Here is a 21,324-nt window from a genome sequence, read left to right on the forward strand (position 1 = left end):
TTTTAAGGTTTATTCAGTTCTTCGCCTTATTCCCATTTTAGTCCCACATAGTACTATAGACAGAGAGTATAACTTTATAGTACCTCTCCTCCATTGTTGTTGTTCTGCTGTTTCATTTGCCACCCTTGAACCTGCATAAATAGTCCTTACGGACCCCTGTAGGCCAGGAGAGGTATTGCAATATCTGGCTTGGCAATGCGATGCTCGCGAGCGCATAAAACAATGAAGCATACCGCAGGCATAAGACTGTTGTTTTGAAGACCTGCTTTCTAATGCACCAAACAACAAATCCAACAAAATGTAACATGTGCACATTCAACGAAATGGCATTAATCGCAAACACTAGGATTTCAGATTTGGATACACAGAATATGTATGTGAGTCTATCTAACATTCATTCAGCAGATGCCATTTCTAATCCACTTCCTTCCACCTGATTTAAGGAGTTTGTTAGCTCCTGACAGAAACTGAGTGGCTGACTACATCTGAGAGAGCTTGCAATATTCTGAATGAATTGTCTATGAATGGGAATCCTTGTATCATACTAACTGTGTGTTCACATAGAGCGCGAATGAGGTGTCAAAAACGCGCTATTCGCGAGTAGTTTGACGCTTGAACATTTTGTGTTTACTCGCTTCATTCGCGCTATTCGCGTCATTCGCGAGTGAAATTCGCTTCACGAAAATGTTTTTACAATTTACCGGATTCTCCGACCTCCTCACTCACTTTCTTCCAAGCAAGATCCTTTTTATTCCTATTTTTATGAACACGTATCATATAGCTCCGGGTGTCCACACACTGAGATGAGCGTGTCCTCCATTTTTTATTTCTGCCTCTGCTCGCTACGTCGTCTACGTCACTACTCAAGCAGGCTCCTGATTGGTTAACGCGGCGCGAATTTCCGCCAAAGTTCAGATTTTTCAACTCGCGCAATTCGCGTCATTCGCTTCATTCGCGTCATTCGCGCAATTCGCGTCATTCGCGTCATTCGCGCCATTCGCGTCATTCGCGCCGCCTCATTCGCGCTATTCGCGCCGCAAGCGCGTCTATTGCGTCTTTACATTGACTTAACATGTAAATCACTCGCGCTTGACGCCTCATTCGTGCTCGGTGTGAACACACAGTAAGGGATTAGCCTGGATACTGTTTTTGCATTAATGTTGTTCTCATCTGTCCTTCGGCTACCATGATTTGCTGCACTGCAGGCTTACACAACAAAAGTCTCCACCTCTGACGTTAACTACAGTTTGCCTTACTGTTGACTTATGTTTGTGCAAACTAAGCTGACCAATGGGGTTAACTGCATATTGGATTAAACGTAAATGATACTGAGGTTCTGACGGATGATAGTTCAGTCTGTTCAAAAGCTTGTACTGTCTTAACAGGATGGGTCACCCAAAAGTCTCAATTCTGTCATCATTTATTCATACAAGCTTGAAATGACATGAGGATGTACTTTTTTTGTTGCCAATGCTTGATCACTTATGCTTCTAGATCTGCTATGCGACGGAAAGTCCAGCACGAATGTGGCAGACCGCTGAGAATCCCTGGTGCTTTAACAAGCCCCTAAAGATTCAGGATATGTTAATAGCGTCCAATCGATACCAACAGCTCCTCATTGCCATGCAAGCCGCAGGTGAAGGGTTGAGCTTGCAGTAATTGTCCCCTAGATCAGCACATTTCCCACAATGCACTGCCCTCTTTTTCTCCTAACCCTTTTCCTCTTTCATTCTCTGCGTCCTTTAGTTCACAATCCATCAGTCAGCTTTCATTACATTATAATAATCAGTTTCAGAATGAGCTCATTTGGTCCTTGTCCTGACGTTATGGGAGGATTTCCTCGAGCGTAATGGATGACGAACACGGCTCATTTTCAAGAGGGACCGCCATCCCTTTTACCATCTCCCAATAAAATGTGAAATGGACGAGGTATAAAAGCCTCCTTGGACACCACAAAACGACATCAGAGGTCGGACTAATGAGTCCCTATCGTCCAAAGACTTCATTTGGTCAAATTAGCCAGGGAGCTGAACCAAAACTGCTGGATCTTCAGAATTCACTGTCCTTTATAAATTGTGTTTGAGATTAAAGGGATCGGAGCAGAGTTACGACATTTCTTGGCCTTGGCAAGAGAGCGATAATCATAACTCTATATCTGTCAGATCGGAGCAGACCTATAGCGCATTTAACTAGCCGCGTGCTAACAAGATGTAGTGTGCAGTTTAAGACAGGCTCGGTGTAAAGGGAGCCGGCAGCTGTGAAGTGGAGGAAATGGGACGCGCTGAGTTATCATCTGCGAGGTCAACAGACGGGCTGAGACTTGATCTCCAGAGCCGTGAAGGTATGGCACGACGTGTCATTCATCTGGTCTCTCTTGCTGTGAGGTCATGAGGTGATCGGTCATGATTCAAGTAGAAGGCCAATCAACCCGTCATCACGCTTTCCATTTGTAAAGGAAGCCCTATCTGTAAGAGCTCTTCGTTATGACATGTCTGTTTGTAAGCAGACATGTGCTTCCTGTTTAGCATCGTCAACCGGTGTGTGATATTTTGGAAAGATGATTTTGCTGCAAATATATTTTTTAATTGACAAAAGAAAATATGAAAGAACATAGAATATTGCTATTATATTCATTGTACTTCTTTTTATTAATCAGTTTAATTCACAATCGTCACCATTTTAAAAATGTATCCGGGCGGTTCCATGGAAATATTAAGATGAATAAAATCAGGTGCTCACGTACGGATGTCAGTATTTTGTGGTTTAAATACCCATGTGAAGGTTTACGTTTTTAAACCATTTTTTGTGCTTTTAAAGCATGGATTTTCATAGTTAGATTAGTGAATTGTCACATGCTTAAATGTAACACTTACATTAAAATAAAATAACTATTTGATGTTCTATGAAGAGTCATCCCTTCTCCATTTGTTGAGTATTATGGCCTCCGGTTTTTCACATATGAATTTACATAAATCCTGTTTATGAATGTTGTCTCTTAAAAAAACTGTTATTTTTCTGTCGTCTGGACTATATCATCAGTGGTTAAAACCGATGATTCGATATATTGATTATAAATACATTCTCTGAGAATTAATATTGCAAGTTTTGACTGAAAATGTCACATCCGTAACACTGGAACTGCACATCTCCAGAACAAATAGGGCAAATTATGCATCTACGCACAGAACAGCCATTTTGCTATAACTGTAGTCCGTAATATTCTTTCATTATATTTTGTTAGCAATGTTTCATTAGATATTTCTTGTGTAGGGACTACAAATCAAACGCTTTAATAGTGTCAGATTAAAATGGAAACTGTTCATAAACGTTAATAATTGATTTAAGTTTAAACTGTCCTTTTTATTGAATTGATTTGAAACCGATTCTATGAAAATGTAAAACATGTAAAAATATACTGAAGATTTTTGTGCAAAACCCACAATGTTTTTTACCTTAGTGTAATGTACAGCAAACAGTTAACGTTTTCTGAATTTAGGTCAAAGTCTTAGCATGTCTTCAGGGGTTATACATGCCCTTGAAGGATGCTTGGTGATTGTGTCGTGCAGATGAGAATGACAGCTTTTCCCTTTTGTGAAACAAAGAATCTTGTAAAAGGTTATACATAGAAGCAGGTTAGTATGCAGAAGGCAAGGATGCCCTGCAAGGTGTAACCTCTGGTCCTGACACAGATGACTTTCCTCATTCTCCATGAGTTTCCTCACTTGAGGTCTTACATGATTGAGTGGATCACGCAGTTATTACTTGCTTTCCATCATTTTCACAGTTTAAACAGAACCGTTTCGGAACAAGAAATCAAAACAGACCCTTTTTAGTAGAGATGTTTTGCCAATGTGTTGTATGTTGTATTGTATATTGGCCAATAATTGGTATCGGACCATAAAACCAATGTTTCACACTATCATTATATGAATTAATAACCTTCATAAAGTTAAGAAATATTCATTGGATCTTCAGAATCCGCATCTGTACCGCAGGTGTGACAAGCATCAATGTTTGTTGTCAAATTTAGATTTGGTTTATCGCAAGTATTTTTGAGATAAACAGTACTCTGCATTGTCGCTGTGTCAAGCCTCTTTCCGAGCCCACTGCATTGCAGAAGCGATAGAGAAATAAATTAATAATGCGCTCGAGAACCTCGGGTGGCTTTGCTGTATGTCAGCATGGTACATCTCCCTGTCCTTTCTTCTGCCCGCTGGAACATCATCAAAGGTTCAGACGCTCGTGTGGCGAACAGAGATCAGCCCGGCGTGGGGCTTCACCGTTGCTTCCTTTTCTTCCACGTCTCACAGAATTGACACGTTCTGTTGCATAACAATGCGTGGGAGGCTCATTAGTTCTCTATGGAGGGTTTTAAAATCGTATCCAATATATTGGAGACATTTGTGAATGGGTGTTGGTGTTTGTTTCCTTTTGGATTCGTATTCAATTCAATTCAATTTTATTTATATAGCGCTTTTCACAATTTGCATTGTTCCAAAGCAGTTTTACAGGGGAAAAACGAAAAACCCAAGAAAGGGTAAAACACGCTACATGGTGTTTTATATAATAAATCCAATTATTCTAGTAAATAATATCTAATGTCAGCATCTCCTGGTGGTTTATTTAGCATATTCGTATGAATGCTTCTCAATCGTTTGGGTTGTGTGGGAACGTAACCGATTCATGTTAATGACATTAATGAAGCGATTTGTATGTTTCTCACCTAATTTCTTTCTTTTTCTCAATGCAGAGCGCAGCAATGGACGAGACAGTAATATGGGAACAGCACACTGTAACTCTACACAGGGTGAGAAATCATTTTTCTGTGTTTTAAAATTCAGGTCCAGCTCAAACTGTGTTGCTCTTCGTGACAGTTGCCCTATTGTCTCTCTTTTCTTTCTATCTGTGATGACGTCTTTTTTATCTCACTACCCTTCTCTGTATCTCTGTGACCATCACAGTCCCTTGTCTATCTTCGCATTCCATCCCTCTTATCTCTTCATTCCCTTCATCCAGTTCTGTCCCTTCTCTGATTTGAATACCCCCCGCCACCAGCCGGCTGCTAACATGTAGCTGTGTGTCCCACAGGCACCAGGGTTCGGCTTTGGGATCGCTATCTCAGGTGGAAGGGATAACCCTCACTTTCAGAGCGGAGAGACGTCCATCGTCATATCAGATGTTCTGAAAGGAGGCCCAGCTGAGGGCTTACTGCAGTAAGTCTGATCTTTGACAGGGTTGTGCGTCATTTGGAATTCAATTAAAAATACATTTTAAAATTCACATTCAATTCTTTAAGATAGAATTACATCTTAAAATTAGAAGCTCATTCACCTTTAGTTTTCAGTTTGATGTACCATGATTTAAAGGCACAATATGTAAGATTTTTGCATTCAAATATCCAAGCCATTAGTGCTTACGTGATCCCAACGGTTTCCAACAATGGTTGCATCCAGATGAATATGAAAAAAAGTCCATACTTCACAGCATCATCAAGCGACACCTTGTTTTGCGTGTAGCGGCGAAAATAGCATATTGTGCCTTTAACATGTCAGGGTATTTACAGAAGTGTTTGAAATGTCACCTTTGGATATTTATTGAATTCACAATTTTCATTTTATGGGTGATCGTGGAAGATCCTGTTATCAAAGGATTATTGAATTTATTCAAACTATTGTGTAATCGATACATTTCTATGTGAGCATTTAATTTTTCGTATGTTTAATGGAAACAGTGGGGTTGACCATTTGTGGTGCAGTATGGCAAACCTATAATCTGGTTAGTTATATTTATGCTTTTAATGGTTACAGAAATGTCTGATGATAAATGTAGTAATCCTACTGAATGATGTAATTGTTGTTAGATTGAGAGTCTTGCCGAACACCACTCTTCACCGCTATGATGCGGACAGCTGCTGAGCAAGCTTTGTTCAGTGTTGCGTTGAGATCAGTTGGAGTGGCACTTTTGCTTACGGTTTTATGTTTTTGGCAGGGAGAATGACAGAGTGGTGACGGTCAACTCCGTCTCCATGGACAACGTGGATCATGCGTATGCAGTGCAGCAGCTTCGGAAAAGTGGGAAGAATGCAAAAATCGTATGTATGCCTGTAGTTTATTCAATTCAATTAGCTTTTCCTCAGATTAGGATATAGAGGCCTCATTCAAATTGGAAATAAGGATGGTGTGTCGAATTTGCATACGAATAAAACATGCAAGTTCCTCTACATGCATTGAAAAATAGTATTGAAGGTTTTAGTATTAGAGAAAGTTGCATTGCATTTTATACATTGAACGGATTGCTGATAATGTGAGTGTTTTATTTTCAAGCACAGTTTATTTAAAAACTCATCCTAAAATGACAGAAAACATCAAACTTAAGTCAAACTAAAATAGTTTATTTTTAAGACTGTACAATTATATAACTTAATTATATAATTGTAAAATTTTCTAAAAAAGAAAATATTTTTATTTGTTAGACTTCCAGTGATATAACTAACTGTACATTTATTTCTTTGAATTAAAATAATTTGTACCTAAGTTTTTTATTTGCATACTTGAATTGTTTAGCAGTTCTAGAAGAACTGCTAAAGTCTATATTGACTCTAAATAAGAAAAACAAGCGCAAAATGTACAATTTCGATAACAAATTGGATTTAGAAGAATTAGAAAAGTAGATGCATGATGTCATGCATGTTTTTTGTAACACAAAATCTCTGTTCTCCCTCCAGACCATCAGGAGAAAGCGAAAGGTTCAGGTGCCCATGGGCCGGGCGGGCGAACGCGAGACCATGTCGGAGCACGACGAGGACGATGACAGCTACGAGGATGAGATCTATGAGGCCCGAAGCGCACAGAGCGGGCAGAGTGCCTACAGCGGGGGCGGAGCCACGGGCCGGAGGAGTGGCAGGGGTGACCGGCTGAGCGGGAGGAGGGACCGAGACAGAGAGCGCAGCGGCTCCAGAGAGAGGAGTCTGTCCCCACGCTCGGACCGCCACTCTGTGTCCTCCAACCTCCCCCCACGCCCAGCCAAGGTCACCCTTATCAAATCCCGCAAAAATGAAGGTGAAGATGACCGTGTCGACCCTTGCCAACCTGTTTCGTCCAGTTACGTGGAGTTTTAAATTAATGCAATATGTTTTGTGGGGGGGGGGTTTGGGTAAACGTTATTGCGAGTCCATTTATTGACCCGACAGTTACACACCTTTTCGTGTAAACGTGTATGACTGTATTGTCTTTTTTGTAAGATGAATGCCGCTTTGTTTGATGTGTTGCTTTGTTTTAATCTGTTATGGGCTTTAAATTCAAAGTTCTCATTAGAAAAAGTGTTCAGGGCTAACTTATGCTAACATTGGGTGTGTTGCTGCCTTTTACACTGTAAGCAGAATACGGGCTTCGCCTAGCCAGCCACATCTTCGTAAAGGACATTTCCCCTGAGAGCCTTGCAGCCCGAGACGGAAACATACAAGAGGGAGATGTGGTGCTCAAAGTAAGATAAATGAATGGCTGACGACGGAGGCATATCTCTACACTGAAAACTGTAGTGTTTTAAAAGAATAGTTGACAATTCGGTTGTTTAAGTTACCTTTTTTGGTTAACTGTTCTTTAAGTTGTGTGCTGTTGGGCTGTTCATTTAGATTAATGGCACAGTGACAGAGAACCTGTCCCTGATCGATGCCAAGAAGCTGATCGAGAGGTCAAAGGGCAAACTGAAGATGGTGGTTCAGAGGGACGAGAGAGCCACGCTGCTCAATATCCCAGATATGGATGACAGCATTCCCTCAGCGAACGCATCTGATCGAGACGGTGAGAGAGTTTCTGTGCAGCACACAGATTTTGGATTCGAACATCTTATATGTGACGCACGAGCAATCTGTAAATGTGCGGTGCAATTAACACGAAGAGATGTGAAGTTATTGTCTGTCTTTTAGATATTTCAGATGTCCACTCCGTGAACTCCGATCATTCCAACCGATCCCACGACCGTAAGAGGAGCAGTCGTTCTCGTTCTCCGGACCGCCGCTCCGAGCCGTCGGACCACTCCAGACATTCGCCACCTCAGATCAGCAACGGCAGGTCCGATATGCTTTGTTCTACCTTTCATGTTTGAAATGTTTTTTTTTTTTAATGGGATGGAGTTCGATTTAATACGAGCACAGCCGTCTGTCGGCCACCTCAGAGCCGTCTCGCTCAGACCAGGCTGCAGGATTTGACAAAATGTTCCTGTGAATTGGAAGTGGCCTAGATAGATAAGGGAGTTTTGTCAGCGATAGGGTTGAGATGAGAATAGAGTACTTTCATTTCCCTTCAGATGTCCAGGGCGTGAAGTGTGCCTTTTTCATCCTACATTTACTGTACATTTATTTATACCACAGTCTGTTTAAACACTCAATTCTGATTGGCTGGAAGATGTGCATTGAAACCACTTGATGCTCAGGTATTTCAAGTCAGTTTGATCAATGTTTGACTGACAAAAATGACACTGTTAACATCAATAACAGCTTTAACTTGGCAAATGACTATGGTATAAACGGGATAATCTACAGCTAGCAGTGCATTGAAGGATTTTAATGCACCTCCGCTTTGCATCGGGTGGTTCTTGGACTCCACGTGGTGCATTAAAACCCTTCAATGCTCGGCTAGCTGTAAATGATCCCTTACGTATTTGGTAGACACTTTAAATAAAAGTGACTTACACTATTTCAGTCATGCTGTGTTGTCCCAGTTTAGCGTATAGTCATAATTCGATTTTTTTATAACTTTGCTTTGTTTATTTGAGGGTTCTGACGTTTGGGTTCTTACGTTTGCACTTCTTATTGGGCTTCATTTAGGCTTATAGGGAAATACAATGGATGATTTTGACTATTGGAATATTCACTTGATACACAATTCTATAATTTAGCAAAACACTAACATGTGCTATAATACGATAATAGGGCTGCATTATATTGAAGAAAACGTGATATGTATAAAGGATGTAACACCTCTGCTGGTCTCTTTTGTCTGCTTGTATTCATTATTTATATTATATATTTTATTTATTATAATTAACATGTTGGCACAATTACATTTTTGTCTACAAAAATAATTAAGACACATTTTGTCAAGCGATCCTAATCTCTTGACTGGTAGTGTTCACATTTTTATCTGGAAAAAGCAAGGATTACACACTCTGTCCCACCAGTCTCTCTGCGATCGAAAACTTTAACTATACATAACTTTTCTTTTACTAAAATTATCAGTTATTGCAAACCATTCCACAATTGTGATATTTCAATATTTTCAAAATCTCTTACAGTGAGTGAAAGATTGCTTTATATCACACCACACAGTTGACACTTTTTTTACAAATTGTCAGCATTGAAAGGTTGAAGTTGACTTCTGGTTCTTGTTTTGAATCAGGGCCGCAGGGCCAACGTCTCAGAGAAACCGGCCAGTGTAAGTGTTTGGGTCCCGTTAACGGCGCGTCCTGAGCTAACCGAACTAACGCTTTTGTGAGCTTTGCACTAAAGCATGCAACGTGTTGGCTTCACAAAGTGGTGTGAATCGACGTGTGTGCATAGTGTGACCGTAAGCAGCGTGCTGGAATATGTTTGTGTTTTTATGTTGATGACTTTGTTCTTTAAGTGATCATTATGTGTTCTTCATCAGATAATTTCATTATCCCAACATCACTCAGCTCTGGCTAAGAGAATGCAGTTCATCAAACCAACAAGGGTGCAGAAAATGCGTTGGTTTGTGCGGTTCAGGTCCAGCATGCATTTGCATCGTGTACTGTATGTGCCTTCATTCATCCTCAGTAATCACCAAACCCTGTCACAACTGGTCTCAGCTGTGCGCTTGCCGTTTTCCAGCAAACCAAAGCACATTTTCACCAAAACTCGACCAGGGTATTGAGAATTGGCCACTTTTTGAGACCGGGGTCTCTGGAGAACAAAATGGGCGTGACTCCATTACGGAGGATTTGAAACATTTGTTTTATTATTTGTTTTCTCTTGCCCACTCATGGTTGACTTTCTCTTGTCATTCTGTTTATAAAGATGAAAGAGTGTGTTGTCAGATGTCCTGCCAAGTCTTTTTGTGAAAACAAGTCAAATGCCTTTTGGACTTTTTGCCATTGGCTCCGGCATGTTCCCAGTTTCATAGCACCAACATCCTTAAGTCCAACACAACCCAGCACCGTAAAGAAATATTTTTTTTCTAAACAAAGTGAAATTGGTCATCCCTCATCATAAGATTTAAAAAGATGCTCGTGTAGACCTCACCAGCTATAGTATTGTGTAGAGTCTCAATGTCATCAGCCCAGCATTTTTTAGTAAGCCACACTATAATTGTTGGGAAGGATATTCGTCATCGTCATGAATAAAACGGGACGATATGTTTAAGAATCTCGATGTGGCAGTCCATGGATGTTGCTAGTGACGTTAAAGGTCACCCGTCATCTTTGCCCACGTGCCAGCACGATTTTGTAGTGCCTTCACGGAGACCGCGCAGAGGTGCACCTGTAATCTCTTATGGTTTTTGTCTCCTCGATTTCTCCAGATCAGACGGGCTGTGCTAAATATAGTCCAACAGAGAGCCGCGAACACAGCTGTGACATTCAAGAATACCTAGCTGCCTTTGCCACTCTCTCTCTTTCATCTGCCATTTGTCTTTCAGTGTAAACTTCAGTGTTTTATGAGTTGTGTGCTCAGACTTGATTGTGTGGAAGAAGCGGTGTTGTCTTGTTGAGCACAGAGCATGCATTAATCATCAGAAAGCTTTAAGTGAGCTGCACAAAGCTCGTCCTTTCATTCCACATGGTTACTGTACTTTTACGGCGCTCTGGTGTGCAGGTGTGTTATTCATGCGTGTTTGCTTTAGGACAAAGGTGGTTTGAAATAACGGTCTGTGGTGGAAGTCAAGGGGCGTTCACGCTGGCTTATGGCAATGTATCACAGACTGATGTATCTGATCGTGATTGGCAGGCAGGGTCACGTGAGATCAATTGTTGCACTATGATTGGTCGTCGCTCGAGGTGTAACGATAAATCACATATCATGATCTCGAAAATATTTTGCGCAATTTTTTATGTTTGTGTTAAATCCTATTGGCAATGCTACCCTGTGACCGGTGTCGACAATACATTTTAATTTGAGTTTTTATTGTTTTACTAATGCTGCTTTGAAAAGTTCTCTCTTAGGGTTTAACTTCCTAACACCTTTCTTGGTTTCAATTTCGTTCAAAAAGTAATGATGCGTTTAATTTTTTTGTCACAGATCTATTCAATTTGTATTATTTTACATACTTATTTTGAACGTTGTGCATTTACAAATTCTTAACTAATTGTTACAGAAATGTGTTAATAATTTAAACATAAATTTCAGTTTTATTTATTACACCATCGTTCAAAATATTGTGATACAATGAGAAATATAAACACAGTGTCTTGTATCATACACCTCTACTCGACGATCCAAGCTCGCTGGGCATTGCGTAAAATTGAACCCTGATCAACTTTAACACATGTTTATGTGAGTTAATGCACTCAGTGTGAATGCCCCTTTGGTAGTGGTAGACCGATATATTGGCCAATATTTGGAATATTTAAAATATTACGATCGGTCGCTAAATCTTTTAATTTGTCCAATACCTTTTTCTTTTGGCCAGAGTATGACAGACAGTAAAATGACCAATCACCATTTTTCATAAAATTACATACTCTATATATACTATATATTGTAAATGCTGTCAAATCAATTATTTGATCCAAAATAAATGTCTGTGTTTATATAAACAAACAAACATGTATATGTTCGTATATGCTGTGTGTTTATTTATTTGCATGTATAAATACACAAACATAATATGAGTAAATATATATGTCTCTCATTAACTGCAATTTTTGGTCATTTGGCCTCATATCTGCCACATTGCCTTCTCAGTAAAGGCATCAGCCTTAGAAAAAGCATATCGGTTGACCACTGCCCTTAAAGTGAATTTGGGAAATAATTTTCATTGAAAAGTTCAGTGAAACAAATCACTGGAATAAGTGTTTCCTGAAGTGTGGCGTTGTTTGTGTTTATACGATTTGTGTATTGATACAAATGATGCTGTTTTATACAACGGACAGTAGTCCGTAAAATCGGTCACTAGTTTGATGTCCTGTCCAGGATTCTTACAGCTCTTGTTTCTTGTCTTTGTGTTCACACATGCAGCCACAGGAGTCGTGATGAGGAGAGGATCTCGAAGGCTGGGCCGCTGCCCATACCTGCTAAGATGGTGGAGGAGATGTCGAAAGAGCAAAGCGCGAGGAGAGAAGAGAAACAGCTCCCCCCTCTGCCAGGTCAGAGGTCACTGCATATAAACACGCACACAGAGAGTCCGGGGCAGAAATAAAAGCCTTTTTAGTTTCATATTGCAATTAGTTTGAGTTTAAGCTTATGCTTATTGCTAATATAAATACATACCAGAAACCTGTTTGTCTATATGGCATTGTGATGTAGTTGACTTTTAAACACAAAAAAGAAATGATGTCCGGTAATATTTCTCAGAATAAAGTGCATGTGCTTTATTTAAGTTCTGTGTCTCCTCAGAGCCCAAGCCTGTGTACGCCCAACCCGGTCAGCCCGATGTTGACCTGCCCGTTAGTCCGGCAGATGCACCTGTGCCCAGCGTCAACCCTGATGACAGCATCTTGCGGTACAGCAACTTTCTCAAATTCTGGAGGCTGCCCATGTAGGGTGATCCGCTGTTTTGGTCTTTAAATGATGTGTTTTGTGTGTTCACGTCCAGACCGAGCATGAAGCTGGTGAAGTTTAAGAAGGGTGAGAGCGTCGGGTTAAGGCTCGCTGGCGGGAATGACGTTGGGATATTTGTGGCGGGTGTACTGGAGGACAGTCCGGCTGCTAAAGAAGGCCTGGAGGAGGGAGACCAGATTCTCAGGGTGAGGGTCTCAACCATCATTGCTATCACCAAGATGTCGACAAGTGGCAGGACATTTAGCTCTTGCTGTGAATAACTCAAATGGGACTCTTTAAGAATCAAGGTTGGGGAAGAGTTGGCATCCCGGCTTTTATAACCCTCCGTTTACGGATAATTTAAAGGCAGGCCTAGTTTTATAGTGGCTTCCGCTTCCAAAATCTCCCTCCCCTGCTGTATGAATGCCATTAAAATTTAGCTTGTGTGAAGATGCTTGCCCTTTCTCAGGATGGTTTCCCCGGTGATGTCGTTTCCATCTCCACGCTGCCAAACTCCTCTTTCTCTTCCTTTTTGTTTTTTGTCCATTTTTTATCCGGAACAATGTTTGTCACCTTCCTTGCCTCCCACAACTCGAAAACATTCACAATGTGCTTGGTGTTTGGGAATGTTTCACAAGCCTGTCTCGTAGCGAATTCTTTTTACTCTCATTCACTAAACTGCCTCTGGAAAGGCATTGGGTTTTTGTTGAAACTGTCTGTTCTTGAACTTTTCCCTCAGGTAAACAATGTGGACTTTGCAAACATCATCCGTGAGGAGGCAGTGCTGTTTCTGCTGGACCTGCCCAAAGGAGAGGAGGTCACCATCCTGGCCCAGAAAAAGAAAGATGGTGAGGATGAGTAAACGTAATTACGGAAAGTAGGACATGGTCCTGACACGACATCCTTTCTGGAGCAACATTTCTCTCAACCAATAAGATCTTTTTTTTGTTGAGGGAGAATGTGAGCGTTAGAACGCCGTCTTTATGCTCCGCTGATGCAACCAAAATCACAATATTACTGACGATATTAACCAATAGGACATTATAACGTTCAATAAAAAGAAATAATTTTCTACTGTACGTTATCTTGCGTAATAATGCATTTATTTCTGAACAATGTTGCATGATGGAAATTGTTGCGAATTGTTCTTTTGTCTTGTCTTAGAAGAAACAATTAATGAATAATACTAATATATAAATAACATATAAATAAAAATCATACATAATGAATATAAATAAAAAGGAAGAATTGTTTTTATTTCATTATTCGCTATAAAATTTCTAAATAATAGATTATAAAATAGAACAGTGATGGAGCATTCATGAAAATAAAAACATAAAATTTGCATTAAAAAACTAAACTATTTTAAATACATTTCAAACACATTGTTAAGTTTTATAAATGAATAATAAATATACATTTTCTCAGGTAAGCAATTTCAATATAGTTTAATCCATAAGGCTTTATTATTGAATGACTGTAACTAATACATCCATCTTAACGGCTTATTCAGTAATAAAAGATTACACAACACAACACACTTTTAAGTTTGTTACATTTTTTATTATTTAAATACTTGACTTGATGTGACTTTAAATGGCGTTTTAGTTGAATTGGTCCTGTGTTTTTGAATCCCAGTGTACAGACGTATCGTTGAGTCCGACGTGGGAGACTCATTCTACATCAGGACCCATTTCGAGTACGAGAAGGAGTCGCCCTACGGCCTGAGCTTCAATAAGGGCGAGGTCTTCAGGGTGGTCGATACCCTTTACAACGGCAAGCTGGGATCCTGGCTGGCCATCCGCATCGGCAAGAACCACCAAGAGGTGGAGAGGGGCATCATCCCTAACAAAAACAGGTACTGATGTCGATCGGTCTTCATTTATATGTAGTCGTGTATGTTCGCCACAGTTTAAAATGTGTCCGTTTCTCTGCTCCCCGTAGAGCCGAACAGCTATCGAGCGTACAGTACACCTTACCAAAAACTCCAGGAGGGGATCGTGCCGATTTCTGGCGCTTCCGTGGTCTGCGGAGCTCCAAGAGGAACCTGAGGAAGAGCAGAGAGGACCTTTCTGCTCAGCCCGTCCAAACCAAGTTCCCCGCTTATGAGAGAGTGGTGCTTAGAGAAGGTATTTACAGCTCGACGGCAGACAGATAATTCAGTTTCTACAGCTGATTTGTTGTTGCCATGGTTGTGTTTCATTTGTCTATTTTTGATGCTTTTCTAAGCACTGACTTCAATTTATTGGCTAACCTTTATACAGTAAATTCAACTGTCTAGAAAAGCTTTTTATATTTAAATAGTTCATCCCTAAACTTCTTTTTTTCCTCATCTAACAAGCTGGTTTCCTGAGGCCTGTGGTCATTTTCGGGCCCATCGCGGACGTGGCACGAGAGAAACTGTCCAGAGAGGAGCTTGACCTCTTTGAACTCGCAAGTAAGTTTAACGCAATTGCATTTCCGCTTATATTCTTCCCTACTCAGACGATAGTCAAACTGGTTCTCTGAAACAACACCCTCTTCTTCCCCAGAGAGCGAACCTAGAGATGCTGGCACGGACCAGCGCAGCTCCGGAATCATCCGTCTCCATACCATTAAACAGATCATTGACCGAGTGAGTATGAACTCCCGATAATTAAGTTAACTGCCATTTTACGGTCATTTGAACCCACTTTCCATCTGCTCAGATTTGATCTTGAAGTTGCATACGTCCATCTTACGATTCTGTTTGTGCTTCGCTAGGACAAACACGCAGTGCTGGACATCACTCCCAACGCGGTGGATCGGCTGAACTACGCTCAGTGGTACCCCATTGTTGTGTTCCTCAATCCGGACAGCAAGCAGGGAGTGAAGAACATGAGGACCAGACTGTGTCCCGAATCCAGGAAGAGCGCCAGGAAGCTGTATGAGCGTGCGCTCAAACTGAGGAAAAACAATAATCACCTCTTCACCAGTAAGCAACGAAATCACGCGAGAACTCCAAATGCAGTGTGTCTAAAATGGACATCACGATTTATCGTTCAGCGGAGGTTTCTATAATGAATTGTGTTTGTGCTTCCTCTTAGCTACCATTAACCTGAATAACATGAATGACGGCTGGTACGGCGCTTTAAAAGAGACCATCCAACAGCAGCAGAACCAGTTGGTTTGGGTCTCAGAGGGCAAGGTAAAATTCTCTACTGTTTACACACGACATTAACATCCCGGATAAACACGACACATTTACACTTGTTAGTGATGCTTTTTAAACGTTCCTCCTGTGACCACTTGTGATTTATCTTATTGACTACAAGGTCTGGATTTGTAATGATAATACGCATTACAATTAACATGCATAATTTAATCAATTACTTTTCTGAGTAACACATAAAGTGATGCATGTTTTTATAAATTTACACTTTAATGTTAAACATTAGTAAAGCATTACTTAGTATATTATAGGGCTGTCAACGTTAATGCGTTTTTTTCAGATTAACACGTTTAACACCATTAACGCAGCATCTGTTTGTTTTGTCATCCTTTGTCTAGCTTTATATGATATTATCACACTCTTATTCATGTAAAGGCCTTTAAACCAATAAAGCACAATTTGAAACAGATGTATATAGTTCAGTGTAGATAGACAGCTTCTAGGTGTGGGACGCAGCACAATGCAACGCGACAACGAAAGTCACGAGCAAAAAGCTTCGTCAGTGAATCTCTGTCAGACAGCGCATCGGTATTAAGTTCTTTTTCGGGCTTGAATGAACAAAACCACACAACATTATGCCAGAAAGCACGGTTTGTCTAGTATTTTCGTATGCACAGACTTCGACGTGCTTAAATAAATCCTAAATGAATGCAGTGAGTTGTGAAAATGAAAAGGGCGTCAGATCTCTCTTTAAGTGGCCGCATTCTTAAACCTGCTGTGTAAATTTACACATTATTATTAGCTTTTTTGTAATGAAGGTAACTTTTCTGTGTCACGTGTATTAGCATTTGTTTTATTTAATTTAAAATCTGAATTAAAGTTAATGTAGTTACACACAATAGTAACACAAAACAAATGTGTGATATGAAACGGGTCAGCATGCATTCACGTGTTCATACTTTCCTCTCGTTGTGTGTGCAAACTTCTTCTCTTGGGTGGTCTGTGGGCTTGGCCTGAGTCTGATACAAGCTCATTAATGGCTTGCTTATAGTTGTCTCCGCACATTCATTATAACTTTACGAAAAACCTTTTGTAACCCTAATCCAAGTAGAATGATTTGCATTAGTTTCCACTCTTACCCCTTCATCTCATTTCGACCGCTGCGGGTCATCAAACCCATCCTAATCATCCCTCCCACCCCCCTCTCCGCCTGCAGGCAGACGGCGCTCCTGACGACGACCTCGACATCCACGACGACCGCCTCTCCTACCTCTCGGCACCAGGGAGCGAGTACAGCATGTACAGCACCGACAGCCGCCACACCTCCGACTACGAAGACACGGACACGGAAGGCGGGGCCTACACCGACCAGGAGCTGGACGAGACCATGAATGACGAGGTGGGCTTGCCCAGCGAGCCTGCCATTACACGGTCATCCGAACCCGTCCGGGAGGACCCGCCGGTCATCCAGGAACCAGCAGGGTACCCGAGCTACCAGCATGCTGTAGCCCAACCAGAACCGGTGAATCGCATCGACCCCGCCGGGTTTAAAATGGCAGTGCCACAGCAGGTACAAACTGGTTTTGTGTTTAATTATAGTTGCTTTTAATATTTTTATATATACAAAACATAACTTCTGTCTTTTTTGTAGCATTGTATTGAGACGTGTTAGTTAAAGTGTAAAAATGATATTTTTCTACGTCTTGTATTACGCTGCCATCCTGTTTTCTTTGCCTGACCAACTTTGTTCAGTAGGAAGCTTTGGTGGTCGTAGCTACTTGTATTAGCCGGTGCTGTTAGCAGCGTTTGTCTGTAACCTCTTTGCCCCGTACTCCACAGCAAACTCAGACCGCTCTGGCCTCACCACCCCCTCCCTCATCAGTGGCAGCAGCGTCCCCTATCGTCGAACCCGCCGCGCCACTAGCGGGTATGAACCCAGAGGAGCTGCCTGTCACCCCTCAGGCCGACTCCCTAAACAGCCCCGCCCCCGTTCCCGACCCCCAGTCCGAACCCGAGCTCGCTCAGCCCCCACCACACGACCCCCACCAGTCGCTTCCTCATGGCCCAGATCCAAAGGTACCGGCAACACCGGAAGCTGGACCTGCTCCCTGCCCGTCGTGGCCCGGTTCAGCTCTCTTTTTAACTTGCCTGTCTCTACCACTTTTTCTTTGACTCCTCCCACTCCACTGTCTGCATGAATGCTCCGCCCACCCCACGCGTGTGGTGTGTTTGTTCCTCTGACACGACAAAGACTGTGTAACTGGTACACATGCACCATCACAGTGGGCCTGTTGGAGGACAACGGCCCGTTGCATATGCCGTAGAAGTGCAGTCTCCTCACTTGTCGGCCTGTACTTCCTCCTATTGCATGGCTCCTAATGTATGATGTTTCTTTCAGCTTGTGTGTGTAGTAGGGTTGGGCGATGTATTGAATACCAACTATATATTATCAAAATGTATTATGTGTCTGATTTTCCACATTTAAGCCACGTCTCGATGTGTTTTGGTAGATTTTTTGGCCGTTAAGAGTTTCCTGAAGCTTAGTTTTCTTGCAAATTCTAAAATAACCTAGATCTCACACAATATCGGATTTTCACTACACGGTTATCACACTCCTCGGTTATTTCTGTTGTTGCATTACATATCAAAAGCACGTCTGGACTCTTGCGTTTTGCGCTGGTCTTTTTAAAACCATTCCTGAGCACTGTCTGTCACATTAAAGGCACAAAGACACGTTCTGTGTAGGACTGTTCAATGATTAATCGTGATTAATCGCATCCAGAATAAAAGTCTGTTTACATAATATATGTCTGTGCACTGTGCATATACATTTTTGTATTTATAAATAAAATAACAGACACATATGTTTATAAAGGAAACATTTAGATGTATTTATTTCTTCACAGAGATATATTATGTAAACACAAACAGTTTTCTGGATTCGATTAATTGCGATTAATCGTTTGACAGCCCTAGTTCTGCCATTTCAAGATTTTAGTAAAAGCAAATATATGTAAGCACACACATAAATATCCATATACATACTGATTAATAAAAAATCGACAGCGAATTTTCCCACTATGTCGCCCAGCCCTAGTCTGTGATAGTGATAGCAGGTGTAAAGGTAGCGTTTGGCTTTGACGTGAATCACAGCGGTACGGGCGGCCGCTAGATGCACTGTAGATGTGTCACTTTATTGCAAACGGACCCTGTTTTGCAAGAATGGACTTCAGCAGTTGCATGTTGGATTAACCTGCAGACAGTATTTACAGAAATGTAAAAGGAAAACGACTGAACCCATTCTGCATAACGTCTTCAGCGTTTCTCCTCCAACATGAAGACTTTATGTAGGAGGATTTTTGCGCTGTTAAATAGTCATGTAGGACGCGTTGGACCTTTTACGGCTCTGCTGTCTTCAGGCTATACTTTTGAGAAGATGCCTTTCATAACATCAATTGAATGCATTGACGGTCGACTTTTATTGGATTTTATTATCCATTTGACATATTACTTAAGATTATGTCAACTTTGAAGGGCTTCTTATCAAATTGTAGAAATGTAGAGCTGTGTAGAAGACTGGTAAGATGCTTGTTTTTATGGCAAAATGAATAAAGCAGTATTGCTTTGTTTATTATTTTAGGTGGCAGTATTATTACAGTACTTGCAGGGCAGCACATTGAGTCTTTTGTCCAGCAATTCTTTTTTTCATAAATAAGTCTTTGTACTGTTTGTTGTTATACATTGATATGTCAAATGAAATTTAGTATCCATGTTTAGCCATTTTACAATTAACTGACTAACGGCACATTTTTGTTTGTACCTTCTTTTGTTGGTCTCTTCTTGTGTAGACATGATAAAAGACAGTGTATGTGTTTATTCTCGTGTATAACCAACAAAAAGAATGCATGTCGTGACAGTGGCAAAGCAACTCTTTAAGAGACACTTCACCCAAAAATGACTTTTGTCATCATTTATTCACCCTCGTGTCATTCAAAATCTCTATATGACTCTTTATACTGTGGAACACCAAAAAAATATATTTGGAAAAAATGTTTCGTTGGTTTTGTGTCCAGATAATGGAAGTCAATAGAGGCCAATGTTGTTTGGTTACCAACATTCTTCAAAATATCTTCTTTTGTGTTCTGCAGAAGATAGAAAGTCATTCAGCAGCGTGAATAAATGATGAAAATAATTTTTGGGGTGAACTGTCCCTTTAAACATTTACACAGTTTCTAACACATTTTTTATAGTTTTTCTGCTGCCTTGCAAGCACTGCTGTTATAACTATGAAATATGAGTCTGGTACTTGAATGTTAGCGCTTTTTTGTAACCTGTCTCTCTGATTTGTTCTTCCAAAATTTGGATCAAATGGCTTCTCTTTTTATTTAGCTAACAGTTTACGTTTTGTCCCTCACAGATGTATAAAAAGGATCTGTACAGCATAGACGAATCAGTCCGCGTGAACCATGGCGTGAAGCCTCCTCCTCCCCCGCAGCAGCAGCCTTTAGCCCCTCCCACTTCGCTCTCCTACAGCCACCAGCCTGTCTACCAGGACCAACAGCCATACCGCCAGTATGACCACCCGCCTTACGGCTACGACGGTGGCGGCTACACACAACCAAAGCCTCACAACTACGACTCGCACCTGCACTACGATAACCGTGTGCCTCACTACAACGAACAGTGGCCCCCTTACGACCAGCAGCAGACTCCACCCCAACCGCCGCCCGCGTCCAACTACCCTCAGGGCCACCAGCCTCCCGCTCCTGTGGGTTACGACCTCCGCTCTCCGTACGAAGACGGTCCAACGAGGGACTTTAGCCCACCTCAGTCTCACTACGATGGGGCGCCCCCTATGGGTTACGATAACCGGCCACGGCACCCCAGACCCGCGCCAGTGCGCTACGACGAGCCGCCACCTCCCCCACCCGGACCCTCCTACGAGGCTCGCTCGCCCTACGAACCCGAGCCGCACGGTTTCCCAGGAAACTCGCATCGCTCCCCGGATCTTCCTAAGCATTATTACGCCGATGCTGGATTGAGACCGTCGTACCCCACGGGACCTCCTAACCGCGTGTACAAACCAGCTCAGCACGAACCTCTGATGAACTCAGAACCTCCCGTTCCGCCTCCCAAAGCTGAGGTCGTCTTATCTCCAGGGGAACATTCTCAGCCCGCGGCCTCCAAACCTTTGCCTCCTCCCCCCAGGGATGACAATGATGATGAAGATCCTGCCATGAAGCCCCAGTCTGTGCTCAACAGGGTCAAAATGTTCGAGAACAAGCGTTCTGTGTCTGTAGATCGAGCGAAGGACAGTGGAGATGTAGCAGGAATGAGGGTACGTTCTGTGTTTGACCTTTATTAAGAAGATACATTGTATACGAGAAAGTAGAACCAGGTGGGATTCTGGATGACAGCAAGTTTACAATATTCAGTTTTGTAACAATTTTTGTTTGCGAATAACATTGTGTTGGATGTGCCT

At 41.6% G+C, this 21,324-nt stretch overlaps 1 protein-coding gene across 6 annotated transcripts in view; it reads left to right on the plus strand.

Moving 5' to 3' along the window:
- The window catches only part of LOC306890810 (tight junction protein 1-like), a 48,330-nt gene that overhangs the window by 20,650 nt on the left and 6,356 nt on the right, over positions 1 to 21,324 (plus strand). For 5 of the 6 annotated variants that reach the window (XM_079450781.1, XM_079450785.1, XM_079450786.1 and 2 more), the window contains exons 2-20: positions 4,751 to 4,807; positions 5,089 to 5,213; positions 5,989 to 6,091; positions 6,725 to 7,058; positions 7,376 to 7,482; positions 7,631 to 7,799; positions 7,925 to 8,069; positions 12,191 to 12,318; positions 12,569 to 12,674; positions 12,768 to 12,918; positions 13,452 to 13,560; positions 14,351 to 14,570; positions 14,657 to 14,841; positions 15,054 to 15,149; positions 15,244 to 15,326; positions 15,455 to 15,665; positions 15,778 to 15,878; positions 17,059 to 17,412; positions 20,260 to 21,180. In XM_079450781.1, coding sequence (XP_079306907.1) covers positions 4,751 to 4,807; positions 5,089 to 5,213; positions 5,989 to 6,091; positions 6,725 to 7,058; positions 7,376 to 7,482; positions 7,631 to 7,799; positions 7,925 to 8,069; positions 12,191 to 12,318; positions 12,569 to 12,674; positions 12,768 to 12,918; positions 13,452 to 13,560; positions 14,351 to 14,570; positions 14,657 to 14,841; positions 15,054 to 15,149; positions 15,244 to 15,326; positions 15,455 to 15,665; positions 15,778 to 15,878; positions 17,059 to 17,412; positions 20,260 to 21,180 — 3,705 coding nt within the window. The remainder of the gene's footprint in view (positions 1 to 4,750; positions 4,808 to 5,088; positions 5,214 to 5,988; positions 6,092 to 6,724; positions 7,059 to 7,375; positions 7,483 to 7,630; positions 7,800 to 7,924; positions 8,070 to 12,190; positions 12,319 to 12,568; positions 12,675 to 12,767; positions 12,919 to 13,451; positions 13,561 to 14,350; positions 14,571 to 14,656; positions 14,842 to 15,053; positions 15,150 to 15,243; positions 15,327 to 15,454; positions 15,666 to 15,777; positions 15,879 to 17,058; positions 17,413 to 20,259; positions 21,181 to 21,324) is intronic. The other variant, XM_079450782.1, reaches the window with a different exon arrangement.

The sequence above is a fragment of the Barbatula barbatula genome, assembly GCF_947034865.1.
Source record: "Barbatula barbatula genome assembly, chromosome: 25".
Taxonomy (NCBI): domain Eukaryota; kingdom Metazoa; phylum Chordata; class Actinopteri; order Cypriniformes; family Nemacheilidae; genus Barbatula; species Barbatula barbatula.